Consider the following 27,070-nt stretch of genomic DNA (forward strand, 5'->3'; position numbering starts at 1 on the left):
TTCCATGGGTGTCCCCAGTCTACTTTGTTCCACCGACGTTGTAAATGGAAATTGATTTTCATACAATCAATCTGAATTGATTCCGTATTTGAGCTCCATGGGGTCCCCAATTAACTTTGTTCCATCAATGTGCAATCCTTGCAACTAGACTGTCCTACGATCAGTCAGCCACTGATTCTTTAAGGAGTTGAGTGTGCTAACAATGAGTTTCTTCCAACAAACATGAGGCCACTACAACAGTACAAAACTTGGTCTCATAACCCCAGAGATGAAGCAGCATTTTGTCAAAAACCTTTAGCACAAGGATAAAAGACCCACCCAAACATGAAATGATACTTCAGTCTTAGGGTGACATATTCACAATTTCACTCTCTCACTCTCATCAGCAGAGAAGCAGGGCTAGTGGAAGTATCTGACTCCTTGGATCATGTCACGTGGCTTCCATTAAAACACTTTCATCTTTAGCAGCTTCCTTTTTCATTTACAAGAGGACCATGACCACCATTCTCAAGTTTATTGATTCTCAAAGGTGGGTTTGCGACCCTACAATCATTTATACCTCCCTCACATATCATGGGGAGCTTGGTTTTTTCTTTGTACTCCTTCATTTCCTTTATATACCTCTCCTTGTCCCTCAGACCCTTCTCTTGATATGGCTGCAAGTCATGACGCAAATATGTCAGATAAGGGAGCTGAAGAGTGCCAGATGAAAACTTCGTGAGCACAGAGGAAAACTGCTATATTGTTGTGATCGTATACTCACACTTTTTTCATCTTCAGAAAGCCTACTCCACGAGTCTCCAATCATTTTGCTTATTGCTCTATCTTTATCTGGTTGCATGGTCTTCAGCTTAGCCTGTTGCTCAGCAAAGAAAAAGTTGTAACCAGACCTGTTCTGCCTGGGAGCATTTGGATCCTTCCTGCAGCTTTCCTTCTTCCTCCTCTTTTGGCTTACTTCTTGGGTAAGATCAGAGGCCTTTAATTCTGAGCCAACATTTTTTGTCAGAGATGGCACACACGCATTTTGAGGCACAGCGTTTGCAGAGGGCACATGATACAAAACACCCCTCATCTTTCTGGTGCCAACCATCACAGTCACAAGGTATCCGTAGTCAAACTTCCCATCGATGGCTCCAGTGATGGTGCTCCCTATTGACGATGCAGGGTCGACTGTAGCAGAGCTGCATATGTTAAACCTTCCTACATCCAAATCATCTTAGGTGGAGAAAAAAAGAGAAGATATCACGGACATCAGACTCATGCAGTTATTATATAGCAAGCACTGTACAAATCGCATATAGAGGACCTCCAAGTGCTTGGGCGGAATCAATTATCCCCTTTTCTTTCTTCAGCCCATCTTCTGCATCACATGAGTCTCTTGGATCTGGTAGCTGAGGGACCACTGAATTTTGTATAGATAGAGCAGCTGAAAAAGTCACAAGGGTCAGTTCCCATAAAGGTTTCTCATGGCTCCAACAATTCCTTGATCATCAATCATATTTCAATGCAAGGACGAGACAGACATACCAGGAGGTGAAATGATCTTTCCTTGAACACCCAAAAAATAAACTTGCTCATAATGATGAAGTAAATCAATATAATTTCTCTGTAAAAGATAGCATTCACTTATTGCAGTAGGAGGGATGTTAAATGCGAGAATGACCTCCATCCACTTCTTGTCCTTCATTACCTGAAAATTTCGAAAACCAGAAGCAATTAGGACAGAATACAGAGTTGTGCTACTCCACAGACTTACGCTACATTGTGGAAATTGCAATGCCATATAAATGGTGCCACAATTCTTTTACCAAAAATCAAAAGATCTCATAGGAGCTATCAAAGAGAAATCTTCAAAAAACGAGCTGTACTAGAAAACTAGCAAGAACACTGAACCCCTTCAGACAATCTTGTGAGGAAGACGAGTCCTAGCCTTCCCAACTTGTAAGAACACCTGCAATCAACCCCTTCATGCATTTCAAGCCATTCCCAGGCTGACAAAAGCCTAAAATCAGAGATTTCCCCCCAGGCACACGATTTTCCATTTGGGCACCTGTGCATCTTGCACACACATCGAAGCCAATAGCCACTTGTTTTAAATTAAGAGCAGAAATTTGCTTACTTGTAGAGTCAATCAACAGAAAAATGTATGCGGTGGAGAAAATAGCCCACCAGTGGTCTTGTACACAACTGTCACCCTGATAGTGACGTATCCAGAACAACTTGCCGTAGGAAAAAGGCATTTTGTAATACAGCAAAGTATGTCTGCTTTACAATGCTGCACACACATCTGCAGTGAGATGAGCATCACCATGCTTCCATAGCTGCATCATGAACACGACGTTGACATTCACTGTCCTTCGTATTCTGCCATTAAGTTGCAATAGTTCCACAGCATCAGCACTTACAATGTCTTGACTTCTCAGTCAACTTGCGACCGGCAAGGGCAAACCATCACTCGTCATCCCCCTTACTCTGAACTGGGTGGTCAATACCATCAACCAAAGTAAAAGACTATACATTCATTTTTGGGAGACAACCCAAGGCAGCGTACCTCTTATTGACTCCAAATACATTCAATTTAGAGGGAAAGGCTGAGAACCTTTATTTGACTCAACACAAACACACAGCATCATTGGTCATCATCTATCACCTCAGAGAGGGATGGATCATGTAACATAGCAGATAGAGCTTGCTCCTCAGGTCCAGTAGATGTGGCGTATATATTCTTGAGCTTGTCTGGTGTCTCCTTGGCTGAAGTAGTGAGATCAAGATGATGAAGTAGTCTATTAGCCAACCTCACACCAATAAGCGCTAGTGCCTTGTCATTCTTCTCATCCCAAGCTGAGACTTGTGCGGATTGATCTTCACCACGAGGACGAGGCTCCATGTGTGCAAACTGAGGGAACAAACTTGCAGCACCAGCTGAATAACCAGCAAGTATGGCAGCTGGTCTAGGACGCCAAACGCAATAGCAGCCTCCACGTGTGCAAGTGGGCAGGTATAGGTGGCTGTAGGTGCTCCAAATACAAACCCTAATCAAAACACAGCAAGAATATGCTCCGAAATGCAGAACTGAACCAGAAATGGAGCTCTTGTGGTCGTAGTAACTGCTTGAATTGCTGCAGCAGGTCCGAAATCTGCAAAGCAACTCACTAGGGCACCCTGAAGTGCAAAGGCTGGTCACCAATGTGCAAGGAGGCTCCCTACGGTGGATTTTCACTTCAGCCCCGCTGACTCAGCCCCGCTCCCCCTTCCTCCGCAGTCTCTTCTCAGTCTGGAGGAAGCTGCGGCACAACCTCTCCCAGGTTCCCCCCAGCTGCCGAGAGGAGATAGACAGACAGCCCCTGATTTGTAGCAGCGAGGTGACAGATGATACAGGTCGCCAACTTGGAGAGAGGTCCCATATCCCATGGGCACTCTGGGCGCGTGGGCCTGTGCGCTCGCTCCGGGTTTGGAGGGACCTCTATAGCCAGTTGGGCCCAGACGAGCTGGCAGCAACAGTAGGTACGGCACGAGGGATCCAGACTCGACGAGCGGAGATTGATGTTGCCATTCCTGCACGTTGGAGGATTCCCACAGTCACTAGACACGTCCTCCCAGGAGATGAGAGGTGGCTAGGGCAGTTCACACCCCGCGGCATTCCTTTGGTGGTTGCAGGCCTTTTCTCGGACTCCTCGATTTATTTCTTCTCCGTCGCCGACGGTAGCCGTCTCCAGAGCAGAGAGGCTGTGATCGACCCCTAGCTTCCTTGGCAACGCCTTCGCATCATAGGGCTGCAAGGAAAAGCGTGGCATATGGACCCCCTGGTTGTGCAGGCCCAGGACTGGAGACTCTGGATTTGGGAGGGCCGCTCCTTGACAGAAGTGGAGTGGGACCCAGGGGAGTGGCATTGGCCACCATTGGAGGCCTCAGAGAACCCTACCCCCTTCTCATATAGCGCGCGTACCGGTAGGCATGCTCTTGGGGCTCTCCAGCGCAGGCTACCCACCCAGGCACATAGCTGGTATGCCCAAGGGATATCTCTGGTCTTTCTTCGTACTTTTTGGAAGACTCTATGGGCAAGCTGGCGGCCGAGGAAGATCTCTTACTTTCTTTGGATGGTGGTCCATAAGGGGCTACCAGTTGGGAGCTGGCTGAGGCAGATGGAGCAGGAGGGGCACTGCCAGATGTGTTTTCAGGAGGAGGAATCCCTGAAGCACTGCCTTTGGAGCTGTTCGCATGCTCAAACAGTGTGGAAGGGAGTCATGGGGGTCTTAGCGAGGGCTGCACCCGAGCTAGGACCGGTCACTTGGGGAGCCTTTTGCTGGTGCAACACCGTGATGGGACTTCACTTGGCTTACAAGTTCTCTCGACAGGATCCAGTTTTCTTTATCACGCAGGCCACCTGGGCATACATGGAAAGCTTCCCCTGGCATCTGACAGAGACAGATGCAGGAGCGATGACTCGGCACCCAATTTGGGAGATCATAGGGAGTATTGTAGGCTGGCATATCTGGACTTCCAGATGCGCGCAGACCCTAGGAGATCAAGCTTCTTCTGCTACCTAGACCCTAGCGGACATCTGGAGCACGATCATTCACGCACTCAAGGGTCAGTGGGATTAGAGTCAAGGGGACTCCCGGGCAGGGAAGGAGAAGAGACGGCGCTTCCTTCGAGACTGGGACCATCAAGAGCTTTTCTTCCAGCACTCTGCTCAGAGTCTTTAGTGGCATTACTCACCCCCACCGTGGCTCTTTGTCCACACTCAGATGATTATGCCCTGAGAGGCTTGTAATTATTTTTGTTACCCCGGGCTGTATCCATTTTGTGATTACAGCCCGCTGGCCTTTTTAGGCCGCCTTGTACTCTCGTTTTCAAGCAATATAACTAGCACTACTTTTTGCGAAAAAAAAAAAGGAGGCTCCCTAGAACAGTTCCAAATGCTGTAGCAAGACACTAGTCTGAAAATTGGCTGTAGTAGGTGTGTTGGAAGCCAAGAGACTGCTCGAAAAGGCCCTCAAATGACTCGAAATGCTGCAGAGAGTGCTGTCAAGTGACTAGAGAGTGCTGTCAGGTGGCCGATTACACAGCAGCAGTAATAAAAGCTTGTTCTTGGCGTTGAAAACCTTCGACAAAGCTCCGTTGAAGGCAGCTATGCAGCAGCAGCTCATAAACCCTGATTTCAGCGATAGAGAGCTCCAAAACGTCCTTGGGGAGTCACACATGCAGGCGCCTCTTGTAGGAAGTGCCGACCCACAAGCAAAGAGGGAGCCAAAGGCCTAGCTACAGCTCCAAGAGGGCTTGAATGAAGGCGGCTGGCTGCAAGGACAGAAAACCGGGGTGGAGTAGCTATGGAGGAGGTAAAACAGGACGAAAATGGAGCAGGGCTGAGGCGGCTGCAGGCTGCAAGAAGAAGGGTGAAGCAGAATTAGGGTTAGGGCAAGGGTGACGAATTAGGGTTAGGGGAAGGGTGACGTGGCAGCTATGGAAGGCGGCTCTGATACCAAGTTAGAAACATGGTGTGAGGGAGAGAGAGAGAGAGAGAGAGAATGATTCTCAAATGAAGACATAATGAAGGCTTTCATTCATTCACATCATCCTGGGCTCCCTCATTGGAACCAATGCCCAGTCTTGTAGAATCCAACACCAAATCATCCTCTGGAATGGGGTCAAAGTTCCCCATCTGATGCTTCTTAAACTGATCTCCAGATCTCTTTGGAGGTAGCCTGATAACCCCAACTCAATTCTGAAATAAAATCACTGTTTGCATAGAACTTACTGTCAGATGCACTGTTGCAGCACTATTTGCAGATTGCTTAAACCAAGCTGTTTCGAATAGGACAGATTAGCAGGAAAAACTCAAAGCCCCAAATTTTAGGGAAACCATAACTTCTGATAGTTAAAAATGCAGCTGCTGGAACCCATTTCAAGGCAGAAATTAGTACCAAACTTGGTACAGGTGTCCCATGGGCAGAGGCGACTCAGGGTATGCAATAAAATCTTTTGAAGCCATCAATCGCCAGATCGCTGCAGAAATTGATTTCTTCCAGCACCACTGAATCCTGCCCAATCATAGGTCAATTTTTGAAATTCCACTGCCATACTTTAGGGCTTCTGATCAGAAGATCAAGCTGAGCACAGTGATGTAAAAATTGTTCAATTCTGAGCACTTTGGATCTTGGTCCGCTGCCACGTGTACATCTATAGATCTAGACATCTGGCCGTGACAGTTTTTTGCAGGTAGGTAGCCCATGGCTCAAGATGATGTGCTCCAAGTTTCAAAACAATGATTTCCTCCACAAAATTTCCAAAAAAGAGCTCTGATACCACTGTAGCTAAACTAGCCTATAGCACGCTAGTTTAGGTCTAGTGCAACAGCCTCGTAATATAGAAATGGCAGCAAATGAATGCAAAGGTAATGTATAGTAAGTAGGTTGCAGACATTCATGAGCTGAACCATCAAAGTACCTGGATTTGTGTGTAGATCCATAGCTAGTGAGGGGCTGTACCAGCAACAAGGCCGCTCCACCTCAGCTAGCCATTCCTTGAACTTCCCAAAGGCATCTAACTTCTCTTTTAGAAAGTACACCCACACCTTCCAACTATATTGTCTATGAATGTGAGAAAGTACAGACAGCCACTAAAGGACCTTGTGGACATGTGCCCACACTAGTCAAAGTGTACCAGTTCCCAACGGCATGGTGCTCCTCCTCTAGCTGTGGAAAACATTGCCAATGTTGCTGAGGCAAGCTGTGTGGATGAAGAATGTGGGTTAGGCTTTGGAAGTCTTGTCACCATATTCTTCTCATGCTTTCTGCCAACCTGGTGAATAGTACGTGCCCGAAATACATATGCCACAACGTGCTGGCCGAGAGCAAGGATTGCATTTATCCAATAAGGTTGCAATCCTCGATCCCTTGAGCATTGCTATGGCAATTTCTCACCAAAACCTACTTGTTATCAAGCTCCACCTTCATGTTGTCCCTAGTCATGGCAAAGACTGAAAGCAAATTCTTTGCAAGAGTTGGCACATGCAGACATCAATAAATTTTGTGCAGACCAGCATGAATAGAAGTCTCTCCCTTTTACCAGACACTTCGAATCATCATGTGACGCCAACTCTCGAGATACAAGTTCAATCTGTGAGAACCATTCCTTGTGACGGGTCATGTGCCGAGTAGCTCCACTGCCAATGTACCATGGCTCCTCCAGAGTAGAAACAAGCCCTCAAATGTTTCTTTATCGAGGTAGACTAACACTTCTTTGCAATGTTTTGCTTACTTTTTCGACAATCCGTGGCATAGTACCCAAGCTTCCAAAGGTAGAATCACTTCACTTTCGTGTACTTTCATGGAAAAGTAAGTGCTTCTGCCTCAGCAACAGCTATCTTGATGGACCTTCCACATGCATGCGAAATTCAAAGCCTTACACAAAGCTCCTAGGACAAAGTTCTCGACCGACCCTCCCACTGATCCTCACAAGTCTTCAGAATCACGTGGCTCTAATACCACTAATGGCATTTACAAGTAGACTTCAATGAGAACCACTCTTCAACTAGCCTACAGCATGCTAGTTTCGCAACCTAGGTATGCAGAAATGACCGCAAATAGTAATAGATGGATAGGACAGCATGAGAACAATAGATTTCATGTGCAAAATCATCATATGTACCTGGAATCTTGTGTAGAACCTCATCTTGTGATGGGCTGCACAAGCAACACGCTAGTAAGAGAGTTCCTAGGCTTAGTCCTAGTTCAGTTTAGTCAATTCAGCCAAGAGCATGGAGGCTCAACTGGAAATGGATGTGTATTAGAATGCACTTCAAGAATGGATACATGGAGCAGTAGGACCCCCCCAATTTATAGGTTTGTGCCTGGCAACAATTGCTACATTGCTTAAGGAATAGCCATCCTAGGATGCCACGTGTCAACTTTAGGCTTCCCCCTACTTAAATACTTCTTATTTGCAAGCTATTTAAAGGCTGCCTAAACTATAAAGTACTAAGTGCTAAAGTCCACCTTGGCCAAAAGAAAATTTGCACTCAAATTTGCAAGGGAGTTGTAACAAGGAAATACAACCATAGTAATAAGAGAGAACTCATATCTCATAATAGCACATGTGTAACAGTGAGTCCAATCTCCTCCTGTTGGTAACAATTAACCACCACTGGCTCATGGAAACTCTATTGCCTTTGGGAAAATTTTGAATCTATATCTGCTGGCTCATCATGAATCTCGGATATGTTTTCCCCCAGGATGTACCAAGGTACCTTGAGATAATGTCTCACATCCACCTGCCTCCATTGTTGTTTCTGTTCTAAGTAGAAATCTAAACAATAGACACATGAAATACCAGTTCTCGCCCTGTGAGTCAATTCTGACTCTCCAAGCTCAGCACTTGAAAACTGAAGAACATAAGAGGAAACTCAACCATAACTCAAACAGAACACAGAAGGGTTCCCTAATGCTGCACAAACCTCCTACAGTGACATGAGCATCACATACGCTTCCATAGCTGCATCATGAACATGTCAACGTTCACTATCCTCCACATTCTAATTTCTGCCAAGATGTTGTAATGATTGGCACAGCATCATTATGTAGAGAAGAATTGGGTGAGGCTTGCTGAGTAGTCAACTTAGAAGTAGCAACAAAATCATTGTCTTTCCCCCTCCAGCATCCCTAGAATCCTTCTTAGTAAGAGAATGAGACACATTGCTTGATGCCTTATTTCTAGATATAGGTTTAACTGAGGGCTGCTAAGTAGATCCTTGTTCCTTCAATCTCCTGTCTCACAGGTCATGTGGAGACCTGTCACTACCAAACAGTTGCATGTGTTTGCAGGTCCTGGTAACTGTTGTATGAAGCAGAAAATACACCATGGAAAGTAGAACATCCATTACAAGGATCTCCTCAGAAGGATACAGACATTTCCAATACCTTCTTTTAAGAATCCTGAGAAACAACAGCAGTGTGAGGCATTTGCCCCTTACATGTGATGGATTAACTATTTCTTGTCCTGGTAATCGGATGCATCACTCAGTTGTGGGCTGTCACAAAACCCTGTAGAACTTAGAATTTGATTCAAGATTGAAGAATACTTAGCCATGTCTACAAAATAATCAGCTTCACCAAAAGGAAGACTATTTCTTGTCCTGGTAATCTGATGCATCACTCAGTTGTGGGCTGTCACAAAACCCTGTAGAGCTTAGAATTTGATTCAAGATTGAAGAATACTTAGCCAACAAAATAATCAGCTTCACCAAAAGGAAGCCAGGTAAGTTGAAACCCTGTCTTGAAACTCCTCAGAGACACTTCCCTCATATATGAATCCTCCTTCAGGTTCTATATTCTCATTGCCAAGCAATGGTGGCAGTGCTGGGGAGTGTAGAGCAGAGTGTATTTATAACAAAGGCTAATTTTACTTAGAAGTTTTGGTTCTATTTGGCCTTTAATGGCTAAGTAATAAGTAGCTTTTTAATGGTAAAGCCAATCGGGGCATCATAGGGGGCTATCCCATAAGCAAATGCCTCTTGACTAGCCTAGGAGCTTAGGAAAGTCTTTTCCTAGCCTGTTCTTGTGCAGCCCATCACAAGTGCTTGTTCTCCCTATAATTCCAAGTCCTTTGTACTTTGATGCTCATGGATTATGAAGTTTACAAGACATTTCATCATTCTGCACTTAGCTGTTGCTGTTTCTAAGCCCCTAGTCGTAGGAAATATAACTAGATTGCCAAACTAGTGGCTGGTCTAGTTACACTGGTACCAGAGCCGTTTTCTTGGGATTTAGTGGTCAATCCTCCATCATTTTTGCGTGAAAATTGGAGCATGGATTCTTGAGCCTCTTCCCTACCCCTATACAAAAATTTGTCACGGGAAGGTGTCTATGCAACAGCTTCCACGTGTCAGCCCGTAAGAAACCCTAATTGTCAAAGTGCTCAGATTTTGGGGCTTTTTGCATCAATGGAAAGCTCTTGATTTCCTGATTCTCCGTATGTGCTGGAATCAAGAAATTATTAGGGTTTGACCCCACATTGCAGTCATAATCCAGACGCAGGTGGAACTAACAGCCAGTCAACGATCTACTGGTAGAATGCACCAAATCATGTCATATTTGGCTTGTTCTGGTCTCCATAGCCACTAGGTTCCGCTCCTAAACTTTCGTGGAGATCTAAGTTTCAGTTGCAACAGCTAGCGCACAACAGTTATTTGCCAAATGTTCTAGCAATTTCTTGCAATCAAGGTGCAATGTTAGGAATTTCTACTCCTGGTTGGCTCTATCATTCATTCTTAGCATAAGGATCGCCTAATCAAGTGGGAAATTTCAAGTTCTCTCTCAAAAATTTGACCTGCAAAATTAGGGAAAAACTGGAATCTGGGGCTTTTGGTACTGGAGTTGCTATTCATCTGCATACTTTCCTGTGAATGGCTAGGCCTTGGGGAGGTTACCATGGAGTTCAATCACATGTATATGAGGTTCTTTCATGAGGGTAAGGAGATTCTTTTGAAGGGCCATGAACCACCTAAGCTAGCTGTTATTTCTTCCAAAAAGTTGGCAAGGGACCCCAAGAATGTTTGTGCAATCTTTGCCCTCCATCTTTCCACATCTGAGGACAAAAAGAAAGTTCTGATTGAGAACCCATACATGAAAGAGTTGTAACAACAATACTCAAATGTGTTTTCTGATCTTCCAAATCATCTTCCTCCTCAAAGGGACATTGACCACTCTGTCACTCTAGAGCAAGGTTCTAAACCAGTTAACAAAGCCCCATTCAGGTTGTCGAACAGAGAGGGAGGAGGTGGCTAGGCAAGTGAAGGAGCTACTGGATAACCCAAGCCTATTGGGAGTAAATATTTTAATGATATCAGGGGTAGCCAAGTTTCGTAAAGACCTAAAGATTGATTTGTCACGGGGGCGTGAAATTCTAAGTACTTTAATGTACTACAAGACTGTGACAACTTTGGTTTTATAAGTTCAAGCATGGGCTTAATAATGTGTAATTAAACGCGGCATGGTGCTATTCAGCAACTAAGCAATCCCCAATTTATGGGGCAATCAAACAGCTCACAGGCCAGCCAAAAGGCCAGCCATCTCAGCCAAACAAATGGCCAGAAAGTCCAGCTGGTCTGGCCGACCAGAACTGGCCGACCAGCTGGCCGACCAGCTAGGTCTGGCCTATAAAAGGCTTCTGCCCCCACACTTCCTCTGACAGGACAGGACCTGCAGCTGCTCCTCATCTCCTCCATCTTTTGCTGCAGGCCCGCCTGCTCCATCTACCTCTCCTCTTCAGATCTGCCTTCACTGCTGCCTCCACTTCTGCCTCCTCTGCTGCTGCCTCCACTTCTGCCTCCTCTGCTGCCTCCTCTTCTGCCTCTCCTTCCTGCCTCCTGGCTGCTCCATCCTCTCCCAGATCAGCTCCTTTTCTTCATCATGTTGCTATTCCAGATAGCCTGAAGGTGCCTTCCTCAGAGCATGCTGGTTTTCAGCCATTTCCTAGGGCAGCTCCAGCCCTTCATCATCCTCGTCATCACTGAGCTACACGGAGGACTGCGTTACGCTCCCTCTGCTGCTATCTTTTCTACTGCCTCTCTACATGGAATCATCTTTCTGATTCACCTCAACCACGGTCCTTCAGACACCACGGCTTGAGGTTCTTGTATTCAGTTTTTCATATTACCGACAGGCACTATGTTTTCTGAGTTCCGTTCTTCAGTTGTGTCTGAGTATTGTCTACTTTTTGATCGCTCCACTGCAAACCCTATCATTTCTCTATATGGTATCAGAGCCATGGTGATCTAAAGACCCCAGATCTCTGGTGATCTAAAGATTCTGATTCTTCATGGAGACCATAGGTACGGGGAGCATCACTCCTATGAACATATTCTTTTCCTCTTCATTCCGCTGCGCACTAAGGGAGAGAACTCCATCTTCTACTCCCATCCCTCCCTCCCTTTCAGAACTCCATCTTTTACTCCCATCCCTACCTCCCTTTCAGAACTCCATCTTCTACTCCCATCCCTCCCTCCCTTTCAGAACTCCATCTTCTACTACCATCCCTCCCTCCTTTTTCGGTTTCTGGCTTGACACTCCCCATTCCTTCGAAAGAGGGGGTCATGATCCTTCACCTCTACCACCATCGGCATCGACTTCCAGTATCTACAAGTTATCCCTAGGCGGGACCCTTTCTGTTCAGATGTGTCTAGATGACTGTTGTTTCGAAACTTCTACCTGCATGGAGGCAGGGATAGACTCCTCTCTCCCGAGGTCCAAGATCGGACACACACTGGCTCACTGTTCAGCTCCGACCTCTCTGGATTATCAGTCCTGCTACGACAAATTTGTTCTTTACCTTTGCTCTTTCCTCCACCTTTCGGCGGTGAGAGGGGGTGGCTTATTCTCTCAAACTTCACAGTGTTCTTATTTCTATCTGGTATCATACGTGTAACTACGACACTTGAGGAAGTGAACAATTCCCTTGCAAGGGCACTCCTCTTGTGATCTTCTATTGGGCATTTCACACGGATAGCCAGCACCACCACCGACATCCCTACACGAAGCTCCAAGCACACAATGTTTGCCCCTCAGAATTGGCAATTGAGAGGGGGTATTCAGCAACTAAGCAATCCCCAATTTATGGGGCAATCAAACAGCTCACAGGCCAGCCATCTCAGCCAAACAAATGGCCAGAAAGTCCAGCTGGTCTAGCCGACTAGTTAGCCGACCAGCTGGCAGGCCCACCGACCAGCTGGCCGACCAGCTAGGTCTGGCCTATAAAAGGCTTCTGCCCCCACACTTCCTCTGACAGGACAGGTGTCAACACAAAACATCTATCCTAGTGCTAATTTTCGCCTGATTCTCTCCTTCGTCGTTGAAACTAGTCACGGGCGATGGCTTTTCAGTTGTTCCTCCCAGCCAATTCTCAGGGATAGTTGATTCGTCATATTACGTACATTTTCTTCGTTATTTTCCATCATACTTATCCATGAGACCCTCAATTCCCTAGATAGTTCTCCTTGCCAAATGTCAGCATTTTGGCCTCTCCACTTGGTGCACCATTTTACCCCTCTCTTGGGGCACATTAAAACCCACTTGCCCCTTGGCATTATTGCACATTTAGGTGCACCTAGGCCTTAGCACTCAGAACTATCTAGTCAATGCCATTCCGCCCTCACCTAGGACCTTGGCAGTTACTTCTCTTGACCATTTTAATTACGCACATTAACTATTACAAAAGTTGGTCATCTAAGAGAAAATGCCCACCGATCTATCCGAGGTCATGCTATCTCCGCTAGAGCATAACATTCCTTCCCTCTTCAAGCATCAGCGTCCTCGATGATGAAATCTGGGAAAGCTCTCCGTAACTGGTATACGGATTCCCAGGTAGCTTCCGATAGAGGCTGACCATGCCATGCAACCAACACCGTGGGTATCTTCCGATTTCGTATCTGCATTGTTCCTCGGTCCAGGATTCTTGTTGGCTGGCGCCTTGCAATATCCTCTATCTCCTGAAACAAAACCACACCTTCGATTAGTGAGTCACCTGTATGCAAAAATTTCTTTAAGCGCGAAACATGAAAAACCAGGTGCACCTTACACCCCTGTGGCAATTCTAATTTATAGGCTACACTGCCTATTCTCTTTAGAATTAACCACGGCCCACAGTATCGAGGTGATAACTTAGCACACTCTCCTGAAGTCAACAACTTCGAGTGCGAAGGAATTCTGAGAAAAACTTTTTCTCCTTCTTCAAATACTCTTATAGACCGATTTTCATCCGCATACACCTTGGCTCTATCCATAGCCTGGCGGATATTAGCTCTCGCAAGTGCTAGCATCTCCCGCATCTGAACTACAAAGTTCGCGGCACTAGGCACTTTCTGAGGTACTCCAACTATAGTTGGATTCGCTGGCCTATAACCATAGTTCAGCTCAAACGGACTGAACCCAGTAGATGAATGTTTCCTATCATTGTAGGCAAACTCCAACAATGGCAACCACTTGTCCCATGAATGTTGCCTCAATGACACATATGCCTCAGCATATCCTCTAAAGTCTGGTTGACTCTCTCTGTCTGACCATCCGTCTCAGGATGATCCCCACTACTCATTCCCAACTCAGTCCTTAGTGTCTCAAATACCGCTGTCCAAAAATGACCGGTAAATCTAACATCTCTGTCTGACACTATGAATCTAGGTAATCCATGCAGACGAAATATATGTCTAATGAACAAATCCGCCACTTGCGGGGCACTAACAGACTCTCTAGTCGGAATGAAGTGAGCCATCTTGGTTAGACGATCAACCACCACAAGGATAGAATTATATCCTCCTTGTGTTGCAGGTAGCCCTACAATAAAGTCCATGGAAATGCTCTCCCACTTAGTGGTATTTCCAAGGGCTGTAAAAGTCCGGGTGACTTCACCCGCTCGGCCTTACTTACCTGACACGAGAAACACCGTGTCACATATTCATGAATATGTTTTTTCATCTTTGGCCAAAAGAAATCTCGCTTCACGAGATCATATGTCTTCTCGACACTTGGATATCCCGCACACGGGCTATCATGGCATTGTCGAATGACTCTCTGCCTGAGATCATTCTGACCAGGTACTACAACCTTGCCATTTCTAACTAGCATACCATCCCTTATGGTATATCTTGCATAAGTTTGGCCTTTTCTGGATGCTAGGTCATCCTTTTCATTTTCCCCGGGTTTTAACACATGAGCTTTAGGCCACAAGCTCTGGACAAACTCGTCCACTTTTTGAGTTTCTCTTATCTCGGTCATTAGAGCGCTCTCTAATACCGTGAAACTCAGGTTGTGCATAATGCGAGACAACGCATCAGCAACCTTATTGTCTTTTCCTCTTCGGTACCGAATCGTTAGATTAAACTCCTGCATGAGCTCTGCCCACCTAGCTTGGCGGCCCCTCAAGTCAGGTTGTTTACAAAAATGTTTCAGAGTATCATGATCTACATCCACATAAAACTCTGAACCATACAGATAATGCCTCCATGTTTTCAAAGCATGGATAACTGCGTACAACTCCAATTCATGAGTTCGCCAATTCCTTTGAGAGGGAGATAGCTTCTTGCTTTCAAAGGCTACTGGCCTTCCCTCTTGAAGGAGGACTGCTCCTACCGCAATGCCACTTGCATCGGTTTCTAGGAACAACGGTTTCTGGGGATCAAGTATTTTTAACACCGGTCCTGAGACCACAGCTTGTTTTATGGTGTTAAAACTTTCTTGTTGATTCTGTCCCCAAATAAAAGGTACTTTATCTGAGGTCAGATCAGTCAATGGCGATACGATTCCGGAATATCCTTTGATATGCCTTCTATAAAACTGGACAAATCCCAAGAATGATCGCAACGCGGTCAGACTCTGAGGGATTGGCCAAGTTAGTATCGCAGCCACTTTCTTCGGATCCATTTCTACCCCCTGTGGAGTAATTATGAACCCTAAGTATTCAAGCTTAACCATACACAGTATAGTTTTTCTTTTTATTCACATAAAGACTGGCTTTCCTCAAAGTACTGAACACTATCCTTAAGTGTTCACAATGCTCAGTAACACTTTTACTGAATATCAAGATATCGTCAATAAAATGTACTACGAACTCTCCGATATACGGACGTAGTAAATCGTTCATAAGCATGACGAAGGTCGCTGGAGCATTGGTAAGTCCGAAGGGCATTACCAAAAACTCATAATGACCAAACCTGCTTCTAAAAGCGGTTTTATGCACATCCTCGGCTCTAATCCGGATCTGATGATAGCCGCACTTAAGATCTATCTTGCTGAAAATCACGGCTCCATGTAATGCATCTAGCAAATCATCAATCCGAGCCATCGGATACCTGTGCTTAGCAGTGATATTATTCAATGCTCTGTAATCTATACAGAGGCGAAACGTATCATCCTTTTTCCTCTTTAATATCACTGGTGAAGCAAAAGGTGAGAAACTTGGTTGAATCTGTCCCAACTTGAGGTATTCTTCCAGTTGCCTACGCACCTCCGCTTCTTCAGCAAAACTCATTCTATAGGGAGGTCTATTTACAGGTTCTACCCCCGGGATCAGTTCAATCTTATGTTGAACTTTCCACTCTGGAGGTAACCCATAAGGTAGTTCATCCCTAAAACACTCAGAGAACTCCTCTGTTATAAGATTAGCCAGCTTGGCCATCTCACCACTTTGCGTAACATCAGTGCTAGCCGAAGACTCATCCACCGGCTCTACCGATGCTGTGCAAAGGAATAAAAACTCAACTTGAGCCTTTCTGATTTCCATCACGGAAACCAACGGTCCCTGAGGTATATCTTTTTCACCTCGCAAGACATAAAGCACATCATTCATCTTGAATTGATATACGTGCTTTTTCCAATCAATGGCTGGATTCTTCCTAGAATGCCACGCCATTCCCAGGGCTATATCTGCATGAGCAAGCTTGGTCATTTCAAAATCAAGCTTCTCAGCATAGTCCTGAATCCGAAGCTCCAACTGGGTAACCCTTTGGTCCCATACTTCAGTTGAACTTCCATCGGCCATCCTGACTGTATACGCATAGTCAGATGGACTTGTCTTTAGTTTCAGCCTCTTCACGAGCTTGGAGTTAATCACATTGTGAGTTGACGCCGAGTCAAACAACACAATGACATCATGACTGGCCACTTGCCCTTTCATTTTAATTAACTCCGTATCATTAAAGGCCGTATACCCCGTTGCTGCGGGCTTAGATAGGATGTTATCAGGTGCACTCGTCACTAACTTAGCAACAGATACACATAACAAACAAGGTACTAACCTCTGAGAAGGTCCCGCCAGTTGCATCTGCATATGTTCCGCACTGGGACTCTCCTGCATTTCTACGTCGCATTCAGATATTATCATATTAGCCGTGCGACGGTCTTTATTCAGTGGACAATCCTTCCACTGATGTCGCTAAAGGCAGCCGAAGCACAATCCTTCTTTTCTAGCTTTCTCTTTTTGTTCAGGGGTCAACGAGGACTTTGACCAAGCCCGGGCTGCCATTGGAGTTATTTTCCTTTTCACCCCAACGGTGGTACTTGTTTTTACTGGTCCCTCAACCGGCTTCACCTGCTTGGTTTGGCCACTTGGCTGCGAGACACTTGTCTTTGAAACCCATTTCCTCTGAAATCCCCCTTTTCTCGGGTGCTCATACTGAGTCCCTGCCTGCACAAATCCACCAGATCTGCCTCTGGCATCCTCATAGTTCAGGGCTACTGCTATAGATTCATCTAGTGTAGTCACATATTTAGCCCGAACTTCCATTTTGATCTTGTCGTTCAGTCCATAGATATAGTCCTTTAACTGAACCGACATAGGGAGAGGGTCTGTTATTTTCATGACACATTCCCTGGATTTGTCAGTGTACTCTGCCACTGACAGACTCCTTTGACGAAGATTTCTATAAGCATCCCAAGCTCGGGATTCTTCATCAGGTGGAAGAAAGTGTTTCTTGAATTCAGCTTTAAACCCTTCCCAGGTGGTTGGAGCAACTTGATCCTTCTGTTGCTTTATCCACCATCTGTCCGCTGCCTCAATAAACAGGTGTGTGGCCTCGCGGATTTTCTTTAGATCGGATCTAATCTCACAAATGGCGAAGGCTTCTTCCCACTTGTGTAACCAAACCTCGATCACATCAGAGCTGCGCTCGGTCATCCGACCAGCGTACTTCTCCGGTCTATAATTAGCGATATTAGGCACTTTGACCCTTGCGCGCTCTAAGGAATGTATACTGGGCTCTGGCTCTGCTGGAGCTTTGCCCTTATCAATCCTAGACGGTCTAGCCGACAAGGCTTGCACCATCTCCCTGATCTCATTTTGACCAGCATTCACTTGAAGCTGCTGGTTCATAATCTGTTGTAAAGCATCCTCTAATATCGAAATCCTACCAATCAAAGTAGGTGCTGCCTGATGTGACATCTGTTGTGTAGACTGTACTCTAGACTCACTAGGATTCACTCTTGAATTCTGTCCTTCTGCTTCCATAGGTTCACAGTGGAAGATGGGTTTTTTTTTTTTTTTAATAAATAAACCCAAATAACCAATATATACACCCTTCACTGCTATTCTGCTTTCCTGTTTTTTTTTCTCTTCTACAGTGCAGAAATCACAGGACCATATGAAAACACAAAAAAAAACTGCACGGAAAGAAAGGGCTCCCTGGTTGTTTCGCAATAATCCTGGCTGCTCTTCTCAGACATACAATTTCCCTTCGAAGTCCCTTCCAAATAGGCTGTGCAGAGGCCTTAGAATGCCAAGCAGGCGGTGTCTCTGCGCTACGTCCCCTGCGCTCAACCTGCTACCAGTATCTATTCAAAAGCCCCGTCGGGTTTTCTCTTGGACTCTTCTTCAAACAAAATCAATATCGACTATCTGTCCGCCATAGCTCTTTCGATTCTCAAAAAACAGCCACCAACGTTGCGTCACGTCTGACCCCGCGACGAATCCCAGGCTTAACGACTCCCTTTCAACGTCAACAGAGCCCAAGCTCAACACTTTCTATCCCTTATTAGACCCTACGCTCCTCTTGGCGTAGATCAATCACCCGTCAGCGCCTCCTATGATCAGCGCGTCACCCACACCGGTCGTCGTAGCAGAAGACAAAACAAAATTAGCCGTCAGCTTTCCGTCGATCTTTTCCTTGCCTTCACCTAATTCGTCGTAGATCGTGCACGTCGCTCAATCACGTATCCCTCGATCTCTAACCTTGCTCTACGACCTGCTGGTGTAGGTCCGCGTCAATAGTTTGACGCTCACGTCCCTTGATCTCTCCACCTGCTGTCCGTCACAAAACCGACGGGTTCTACCCTTACCTTGGCTCTGATACCAAAATGTCAACACAAAACGTCTATCCTAGTGCTAATTTTCGCCTGATTCTCTCCTTCGTCATTGAAACTAGTCACGGGCGATGGCTTTTCAATTGTTCCTCCCAGCCAATTCTCAGGGATAGTTGATTCGTCATATTACGTACATTTTCTTCGTTATTTTCCATCATACTTATCCATGAGACCCTCAATTCCCTAGATAGTTCTCCTTGCCAAATGTCAGCATTTTGGCCTCTCCACTTGGTGCACCATTTTACCCCTCTCTTGGGGCACATTAAAACCCACTTGCCCCTTGGCATTATTGCACATTTAGGTGCACCAAGGCCTTAGCACTCAGAACTATCTAGTCAATGCCATTCCGCCCTCACCTAGGACCTTGGCAGTTACTTCTCTTGACCATTTTAATTACGCACATTAACTATTACAAAAGTTGGTCATCTAAGAGAAAATGCCCACCGATCTATCCGAGGTCATGCTATCTCGGCTAGAGCATAACAACAGGACCTGCAGCTGCTCCTCATCTCCTCCATCTTTTGCTGCACGCCCGCCTACTCCATCTACCTCTCCTCTTCAGATCTGCCTTCACTGCTGCCTCCACTTCTGCCTCCTCTTCTGCCTCTCCTTCCTGCCTCCTGGCTGCTCCATCCTCTCCTCCAGATCTGTCCCAACTTCTGCTCCTCTACTCAGATCTGCTCCTCTACTTCAGCTCTGTCCCTTCTGCTCCAGATCTGTCCCATCCATCCTACTCCAAGAGCTGTCCCCTTCTACTCCTCTGTCAGCTCCTTCTGCTCCAGATCTGTCCCATCCTACTCCAGATCTGTCCCCTTCTGCTCCTCTGCTCCAGATCAGCTCCTTCTGCTCCAGATCTGTCCCATCCTACTCCAGATCTGTCCCCTTCTGCTCCTCTGCTCCAGATCAGCTCCTTCTGCCCCAGATCAGCTCCTTTTCTTCATCATGTTGCTATTCCAGATAGCCTGAAGGTTCCTTCCTCAGAGCATGCTGGTTTTCAGCCATTTCCTCGGGCAGCTCCAGCCCTTCATCATCCTCGTCATCATTGAGCTACACGGAGGACTGCGTTACGCTCCCTCTGCTGCTATCTTTTCTACTGTCTCTCTACATGGAATCATCTTTCTGATTCACCTCAGCCACGGTCCTTTAGACACGACGGCTTGAGGTTCTTGTATTCAGTTTTTCATATTACCGACAGGCACTATGTTTTCTGAGTTCCGTTCTTAAGTTGTGTCTGAGTATTGTCTACTTTTTGATCGCTCCACTGCAAACCCTATCGTTTCTCTATAGGTGCCTAGCATATAAGCGTAATTAATCCCTAGGCCCAAAGGCATTCCAAGGAATTAAAAGAGTGGTTGTTGGGAAATGATGATGTGGCATTTTTAATGGGCCCCCCTAGAGGACCATGTACCTTCAGTGGCCCCCCTAGAGTTCCAGGTGGCTCTAGTGTCTTCTACATGCTCCTTTGCCATTCCTGGACCTTCCTAGGCCTTCTAAACTTCACATGTGCGGTTTTCTCTCTCATCTTCTCCCTTTGTTGAGATTTTGGACTGGTTTTTCAGCCTCCTTCAGCTGAATTCCGTTTTTCTTCATAACTCCTCACCCGTTTGGATTCCTCGACTTCCATTTGGCCCGATGGCTTCCCCTCTGCCTCTTCCAAAGCTACAGCTTTCTATTGAATTTCGAGTGGTCCCACGCGCTGGTTGACTGGTTTTTCTCAGTTTTGGAGGACTTTCCGGCAATGAAACTTCTCCAAAACCTTCTCAATGCATCCCTCTCTGAAGCACACTTCTTTTGAGCGCAAGAACTCCCATTTCTTCGCGACAGAAGTGCTTTTCGCATTTTTCAGTGGAATTCTTGTTGGTCGGCTCTTGTACATGCTCTTTCTTCATGCCTTTGCACTCCTCTTTGGCTGAGAATGCAATTGGGCATTGGCTACTATGTCCTCTTAGCGATTGAGGACTTGGTTCAAGTACTCAACAGAGCTCATTCAGAAGTATATACAAAGGCTCTGGAAGCTATCGTTATTTTCCCATGGGGTTGATGATAGGAGCAGGCTGCTCAGGTTCATCTATGGACTCCATCCAAGTGTAGCAGTCTGTCAGAATTCTGTTGGAGGTATTAATTCATTGTGAAGCAGTGGATTTAAGGCCAGAACCTGTCAAAATATTGTCTACTCACTGTGTAGACTTCACTGTTTGATAGTCAATTCTCTGCCAAAACTTTGAACAAGAGCACTGTTTGGAATATTGTGGGATAGGACCTGTCTGACTGAGAATATTAACTGGCCAGGGCAGAAAATTCACTGCCATGTGACGATTGATGACTGCATAGGACTTGACTGATAGATATATATTTTTTTCACACCCACCCGTGTCCTAGCATTGTTGAGATATCGAGCTCCACTTGTGATATGCCAGGGTGACCGTTGTGCATTTATGTCACCAAGTTAGCTGCAGATGCGGTTGGTACACCGCCCATGAATAATAGCTAGATGACAGCTATCTTTATGTACTCTAGTTAGTGGCTCAATTAGTATGCCGCCTTAGTTAGCTAAGTTTGGTTTGAGACCCACATAAGGGTTCACCTATTCTTTTATACTTAGAGTTCTTTTGGCTTTCATAACTAAGAAGAGGAAAACTGTTTTCAGCCTCCACCTTTGTGTATATTCCCCCATTGTGTATGTGAGAAAGCTGCAAGTGAGACTCCTTCCTTCTCTCCCACTCTCTTCACATGGTATCAGAGCTCGGTTCTCGCGATGTCCTAGTAAGAGGATCAGTGTTGCTTTCCTTTTTTTTCGAGTTTGGGAGCAAATCTATGCATGTAGCACAGCCGAAAAGTGCAAGAGTGCACTGCCTCAAATTAGGACGCCCTTCGCGGTGTAGCAAGAGGACAATATATGCTACAGACAAGAGCAAAGCCCTTTGCAGGAATGGCAACCGTAAGAGCAGTCATTGCTATGGCTGCATCAAAAGGATGGTCATTACATCATATGGATATAAAGAATGCTTTCTTGCATGGTGATTTGCAAGAAGAGGTCTATATGGAGCAACCACCAGGTTATGTTCATGCTGTTCATCCTGAGTTTGTTTGCAGGTTAAAGAAAGCCTTGTATGGCTTGAAGCAAGCACCCAAAGCATGGTCTGACAAGATAGGACAGTATGTTGTCACTAGTGGCTTTCAGATTTTCAAGGCAGATTTCTCACTTTATGTGAGAAAAACAGAGAGGCATTATGCTGCTTGTCATTTATGTTGATTTGATCATCACAGGTGATAGTGATGAAGATATCCTTCATGTAAAAATGCTATTAAAGCAGAAGTTTAAGATGAAGAATTTGGGAGAGCTGCGTTACTTCTTAGGCATTGAGATGATTAGATCCACAAGTGAGATATGGCTCTTGCAGAGGCAATATGGATTGGACATGCTGTCCAAGTATGGGATGACAGGCTGTAAGCCTATTTCAGTTCCTTTGGAGCAGAATGTGAAGTTGAACGCAAATACAAGTGAGCTTCTGGAAGACCCTACTATGTGCATACGCATAATAGGAAGTTTGATTTATATGACTATTACTAGGCCAGATTTGAGCTATGCTGTTGGGTTGGTAAGTCAATTTATGCAGACTCCAAGAAAACCGCATTTGAATGCAGCTAGACGCATACTGAGGTATGTGAAGTCCACATTGCAGTATGGACTATTTTATGAGACTGGGGTTCAGATACAGTTACATGGATACACTGATGCTGATTGGGATGGTAGTATTTCTGATAGACGATCTACAAGTGGATATATGTTCTCTTTTGGGAATGTTGCAGTCACTTGGAGCAGCAAGAAACAGCCTACAGTTGTCTTGTCAAGCACAGAGGCTGAGTACAAGGGTGCAACAATGGCTACAAGTGAGGTAGCTTTGTTGCATAAGCTACTTTATGATATGCATCAGTCTACACATGGGCCAGTTGTCATTTATTGTGACAACATGAGCAGTATACACTTGGCAAATAATCAAGTCTATCATCCTAAAACAAAACATATTGAGGTGCATTATCACTATGTGCGAAAGAAGGTTCTAGTAGGTTTTATTGATCTAGTTTATGTCAGCACAGAGGATCAGGTAGCTGACATATTCACAAAGGCATTGGGTGCAGAGAAGCTGCGCAAGTTCAGAGACCTGCTTGGTGTGCAGGAATTAAGATTGAGCTCGAGAGGAAGTGTTGAGATATCGAGCTCCACTCGTGATATGCCAAGGTGACCGTTATGCATTTGTGTCACTGACTTGTTAGCTGCAGATGCGGTTGGTACACCGCCCATGAATAAAAACTGGATGACAGCTATCTTTATGTACTCTAGTTAGTGGCTCAGTTAGTATGCCACCTTAGTTAGCTGAGTTTGGTTTGAGACCCACATATAGGGTTCACCTATTCTTTTATACTTAGAGTTCTTTTGGCTTTCACAACTAAGAAGAAGAAAACTGTTTTCAGCCTCCACCTTTGTGTATATTCTCCCATTGAGTATGTGAGAAAGCTGTAAGTGAGACTCCTTCCTTCTCTCCCACTCTCTTCACAAGCATGTGGTTTTAGGGGGAGTCGTGTTGACCACAGCTGTGGACCCTGTCCCCACCGGTCCAAGGTGGGTGCCCCTCGATAAGACAGAATATTAACTAGTCAGAACAGAAGATTCACTGCCACGCAATCGCTGAATGGACAATTCAAAGTTTGCTCAGCTGACTAATTTTAGGGCTCAATTCTCCAACGAAGTGTTCAGTTTAGGTTTGACGATTGTACAAATCTAATGGCCCTTCCTTAAGGTCCTTCAATCTTCGGCCAATAAGTAGTTTGGTATACTCTGGACTTTAAGCATGGTCCTAGTTTTCTCACCTAGTGGATGGTTCATGCGCTCACTAACACCATCACCATTTTGTTAGAGGTATCAGAAATTGAGTCTTGCCTTTCAATACCCTTCTCTTTACAGAATTCAATAAATTCTGTAGACTTAAATTCTCTCCCTTTATCTGATCTGAGAGCCTTAACATGCAATCTGGTTTTCAACAATGGCAACGAACTCCTTAGAGTCTTTAAGGGTCTCGAGCTTCTCCTTGAGGAAGTACACTCGTCTTCCTTGAATAATTGACTATGAATGTCCGGAAGTAGATCTTACCTCCTACTGATTTGACATGTGAAGGACCACATAGGTCATTAACCTTTTTCCCTTGAACCTACCTTTAGGAACTTTTCATGACTGTGCTTTCCAATGATACATCCGTTATAGATCATCTTCCAAGCCACTTACAAAGCTTTTTCTGTTCATAAGAACTAGGCTTTCCATGTTCAAGTGACCAAAACTTTTATGCCGTGGAACTTCTTTCTCTCCTAACCCCAAATCATCCCAAGGGTGATTTAATCAACCAACTCCATAGTTCATCACTAACTTTTCAAACATCTAAATGACAGACTATGGGCCAACTCCCACTCTATCAAAGAGATTTTCCGTTCACTCCCGTCCAGAAGCTCTCAAGAACATACTGAAGGCATCGCCATAATGAACAAACACCCTTGCACAAGTGAATACCATCTTGCATCGGTAGAGGACAAATCCTTTCCTCTTGTGGAGGCTGAGAAGAGGCAAGGGACTGGCAGGTTCTCTTTGGTCCATGGATCAAAACTGCCTAGCATATCCACCAAGCCCATGATCAACGTTGTAAGCTGTCCAATCCTTGACAGCCATGTTTTTTCCCATCATAAATGGCAGCTCAATTGCAGTGTTTGGTTTGAATCTACCTGGCCATCCTTGGGGCTACACAATCTACCACAAGGTGACGTGATTGCCTCCTTAATCCAGATGAAAAGTACATAATTGGTTGGCTTCCCCTACAAGAACGCCTTTCCCATGAGATAACAGGATGGGAGTGGGTGCCACGGGCATCTACAGCCCATGGCATGGCTGGACTCTATCAACCACACAGCCAGCCACATAAGCAGCCTGCAGGCTGCTCGAGGGCCTGAAGAAGGCCACACACAGGCCGCAGTCAACTAAGAGACTTGTACGGGCTGACATGCAGGCATCATACACCGGCGACACCATCTACATGCAATACGAGCTGCCACAAAGACAGCAGGAGCAGGAAGGCTGCCTTGGGCTTTTTCTAGACAGTTTGCAACCATGTAGACCCACTGGCCCAGCAGAAGTACAGCAGCAGCCTGATACCAGCAGGACAATCACGAGCTGCCATGCGGCATTGCAGCAAATCCAAGGGACCCAGCAGCAGATGGGGCGCTTTACAGACCAGGTCAGGTCTGTAAAATGGCCAGTCAGGCCTCGATCAAAGACCTTCAGTTACAGTCGGCCTCAGAAGAACTTCAAGCCTCCACCTTTTCTCGGTTGTCAAGTAATAGAGATGGTTGATTGCCTCTCTCCATTCCCTCCCTTCAGAAAGCTCTCAGCCTTCACCTCCAGTTGTAATCTCAGCCTTTTGGCTTTTCAATCAATAGAAGAGATACCCTACAACAGGGGGCAAAATGCTCCAAGTGAGCCTGTCTGCACATTCTTTATAATATGCATGACAACATACGTGAGGGATTACCTTAGACTCACGTGCCTGCTACAGTGGGCGAGACGAAGCAAGGTTCCCACCAACATCCACCTCAAGCCTCAAGGAAGAAGAAACTTCCCAAGCCTGCCGATCTCACCAGGCTGGACCAAACCAACGTTTAATTTTGCACACCATAACGATCATGTGGAAACCGTGGCATGACATTGTGCAACAGCACACTGACATGGTTGGGCATCTGAGAATGGAGTGGCAACCCAATCCTGCCGCATGTAATGGAATAAGGAAAACTTCAAGGAGAAAATCCCTTACTACAGGAAATAGATTTTTCCTTAAAAGACTAGAATGATTAAAAAGGGTAAAAGCAAAACATCTACATCTCAACGGCACAGGTGACAGATGCATTGTATTGATGATAAGCTTCCTCATTACCGCTTCTAAACCACCACGAGAAGTGACTTCTTTGTAAAGTTTGTGCAGGTCCAGGGCCTTCCCCGCAATCTTAGGAACCCTGCCAAAAGCAGTAGGCACAAGAATCATAACACCACTTTGAGAGCAAGCTCAAATCATTGATTCAAGATAAGCTCAGAAAATTTTGCAACATAAACCATGCGCACTGATACCCCTGGCTCATCGCTAGCAACTTGAGATCATCGGGACTTTGAAAACAGACACACATAGGACAGCTTCAAGATATGCTTCCTCTCAGAATTTGACAGACATCAAAATTTGTGATCCTGATTAGGGAACATCCCTTGAAGTGAACCGTTAACAGGCTTAAAATTCAAAAGCGACGTAAGCAACAGAAGTAAGCTAAACGTTTGCTAAGACGAGCAAGGATTATTACTCACGTGATCTCCAGGCCAAGCGCTGCATGTAAGCTGCGAAGCGTCTCCACAAACAGAGTGCAATCCGCTAAAACGGCGTCGTGAGTTGTTAGTGCAGCTGGATAGAGTCGTTCGCACGCCCCAGGAGAAACATCTCGTGGTTGTCGTGACAAGAGCTGCTGTTCCTGCGTATCCAGCCCCGGGGAAGTAGATTTATCAGCATCTGCTCCGGGTTTCTCAGAAAGAACCGAAGGAACTGCGTGAGCGAGGTCCTGAGACAGGGAAGCAGAACTGTGCGCTGAGCTTCCGGGGCGAGGCTGCAAGGAAGCATGGGTCTGTTGTTCGAGAAGCCATGAGAAGCTGGAGGGAGCAGGAGGTACATGGTGTTGCGGTGAGTCGAGCTGCTGGGGAGGTCCAAGCGACATTGTTGGATGCATGCAAGCTCCAAGCTTGGGTGAAGATTCATCCGCGGGAAGACGAGAGCTCCACAGACATGAACAAGAAAATCATGTGTTTGCAAATGCTCTTGTGAGCAGCTAGTCCTTTGTCTACAACAACACAAGAGGGACAATGTTTACCGGGTGGCAGCACTGTTTCTCCTCGTCATCATCATGACTACCTATCATCATCACGCATCCTAGAAACGGTGGAAGGGCCACGTGCAAGCATTTGTGCCTCTTTGCACCTCGGCCCCCCAAAGGATCATCTACTAGCAACATCTTACGGTGCCTGTTTCATGCATTTAGGCCTCAAAAGTAGGACGCGCTGCCTATTTCATGCATTTAGGCCTTAAAAGTAGGACCCCATTGGCCAATGGGGTGCTACTTTTGATTCAGGCATTCAGGTCCTAAAAGTAAGACCC

General features: G+C 45.7%; 1 protein-coding gene across 2 annotated transcripts; it reads right to left on the bottom strand.

The window, feature by feature from the left end:
- LOC147897192 (high mobility group B protein 9-like) lies at positions 1 to 26,752 on the bottom strand. 2 transcript variants are annotated; one of them, XM_087381649.1, is made up of 7 exons: positions 26,589 to 26,752; positions 26,233 to 26,480; positions 25,814 to 25,892; positions 1,528 to 1,690; positions 1,307 to 1,426; positions 764 to 1,170; positions 1 to 656 (listed from the first exon to the last, which is right to left on the bottom strand). In XM_087381649.1, exons 1-7 carry the CDS (start codon positions 26,643 to 26,645, stop codon positions 462 to 464), a joined length of 1,269 nt encoding a protein of 422 aa, XP_087237775.1. In that variant the 5' UTR covers positions 26,646 to 26,752; the 3' UTR covers positions 1 to 461. The 2 variants fall into 2 exon arrangements, with proteins under 2 accessions (XP_087237775.1, XP_087237774.1); XM_087381648.1 differs by having other exon boundaries at positions 26,233 to 26,752.
- Positions 26,753 to 27,070: the final 318 nt, after the last annotated feature.

Source organism: Dipteris shenzhenensis, chromosome 11 (genome assembly GCF_047967505.1).
Source record: "Dipteris shenzhenensis isolate YYH24624 ecotype China chromosome 11, Dip_SZ_1.0, whole genome shotgun sequence".
NCBI lineage: Eukaryota > Viridiplantae > Streptophyta > Polypodiopsida > Gleicheniales > Dipteridaceae > Dipteris > Dipteris shenzhenensis.

Bases quoted from the DNA above. Each gene is read 5' to 3' on its own strand.
- LOC147897192 (XM_087381648.1), bottom strand. From the start codon at position 26,645: ATGCATCCAACAATGTCGCTTGGACCTCCCCAGCAGCTCGACTCACCG. The intron at 1,171-1,306 runs GTCCTCTATATG...GCTCTGCTACAG, and splicing joins TTCCGCCCAAGCACTTGGAG to TCGACCCTGCATCGTCAATA. The intron at 657-763 runs GTGAGTATACGA...CATGACTTGCAG, and splicing joins TTTCTGAAGATGAAAAAAGT to CCATATCAAGAGAAGGGTCT.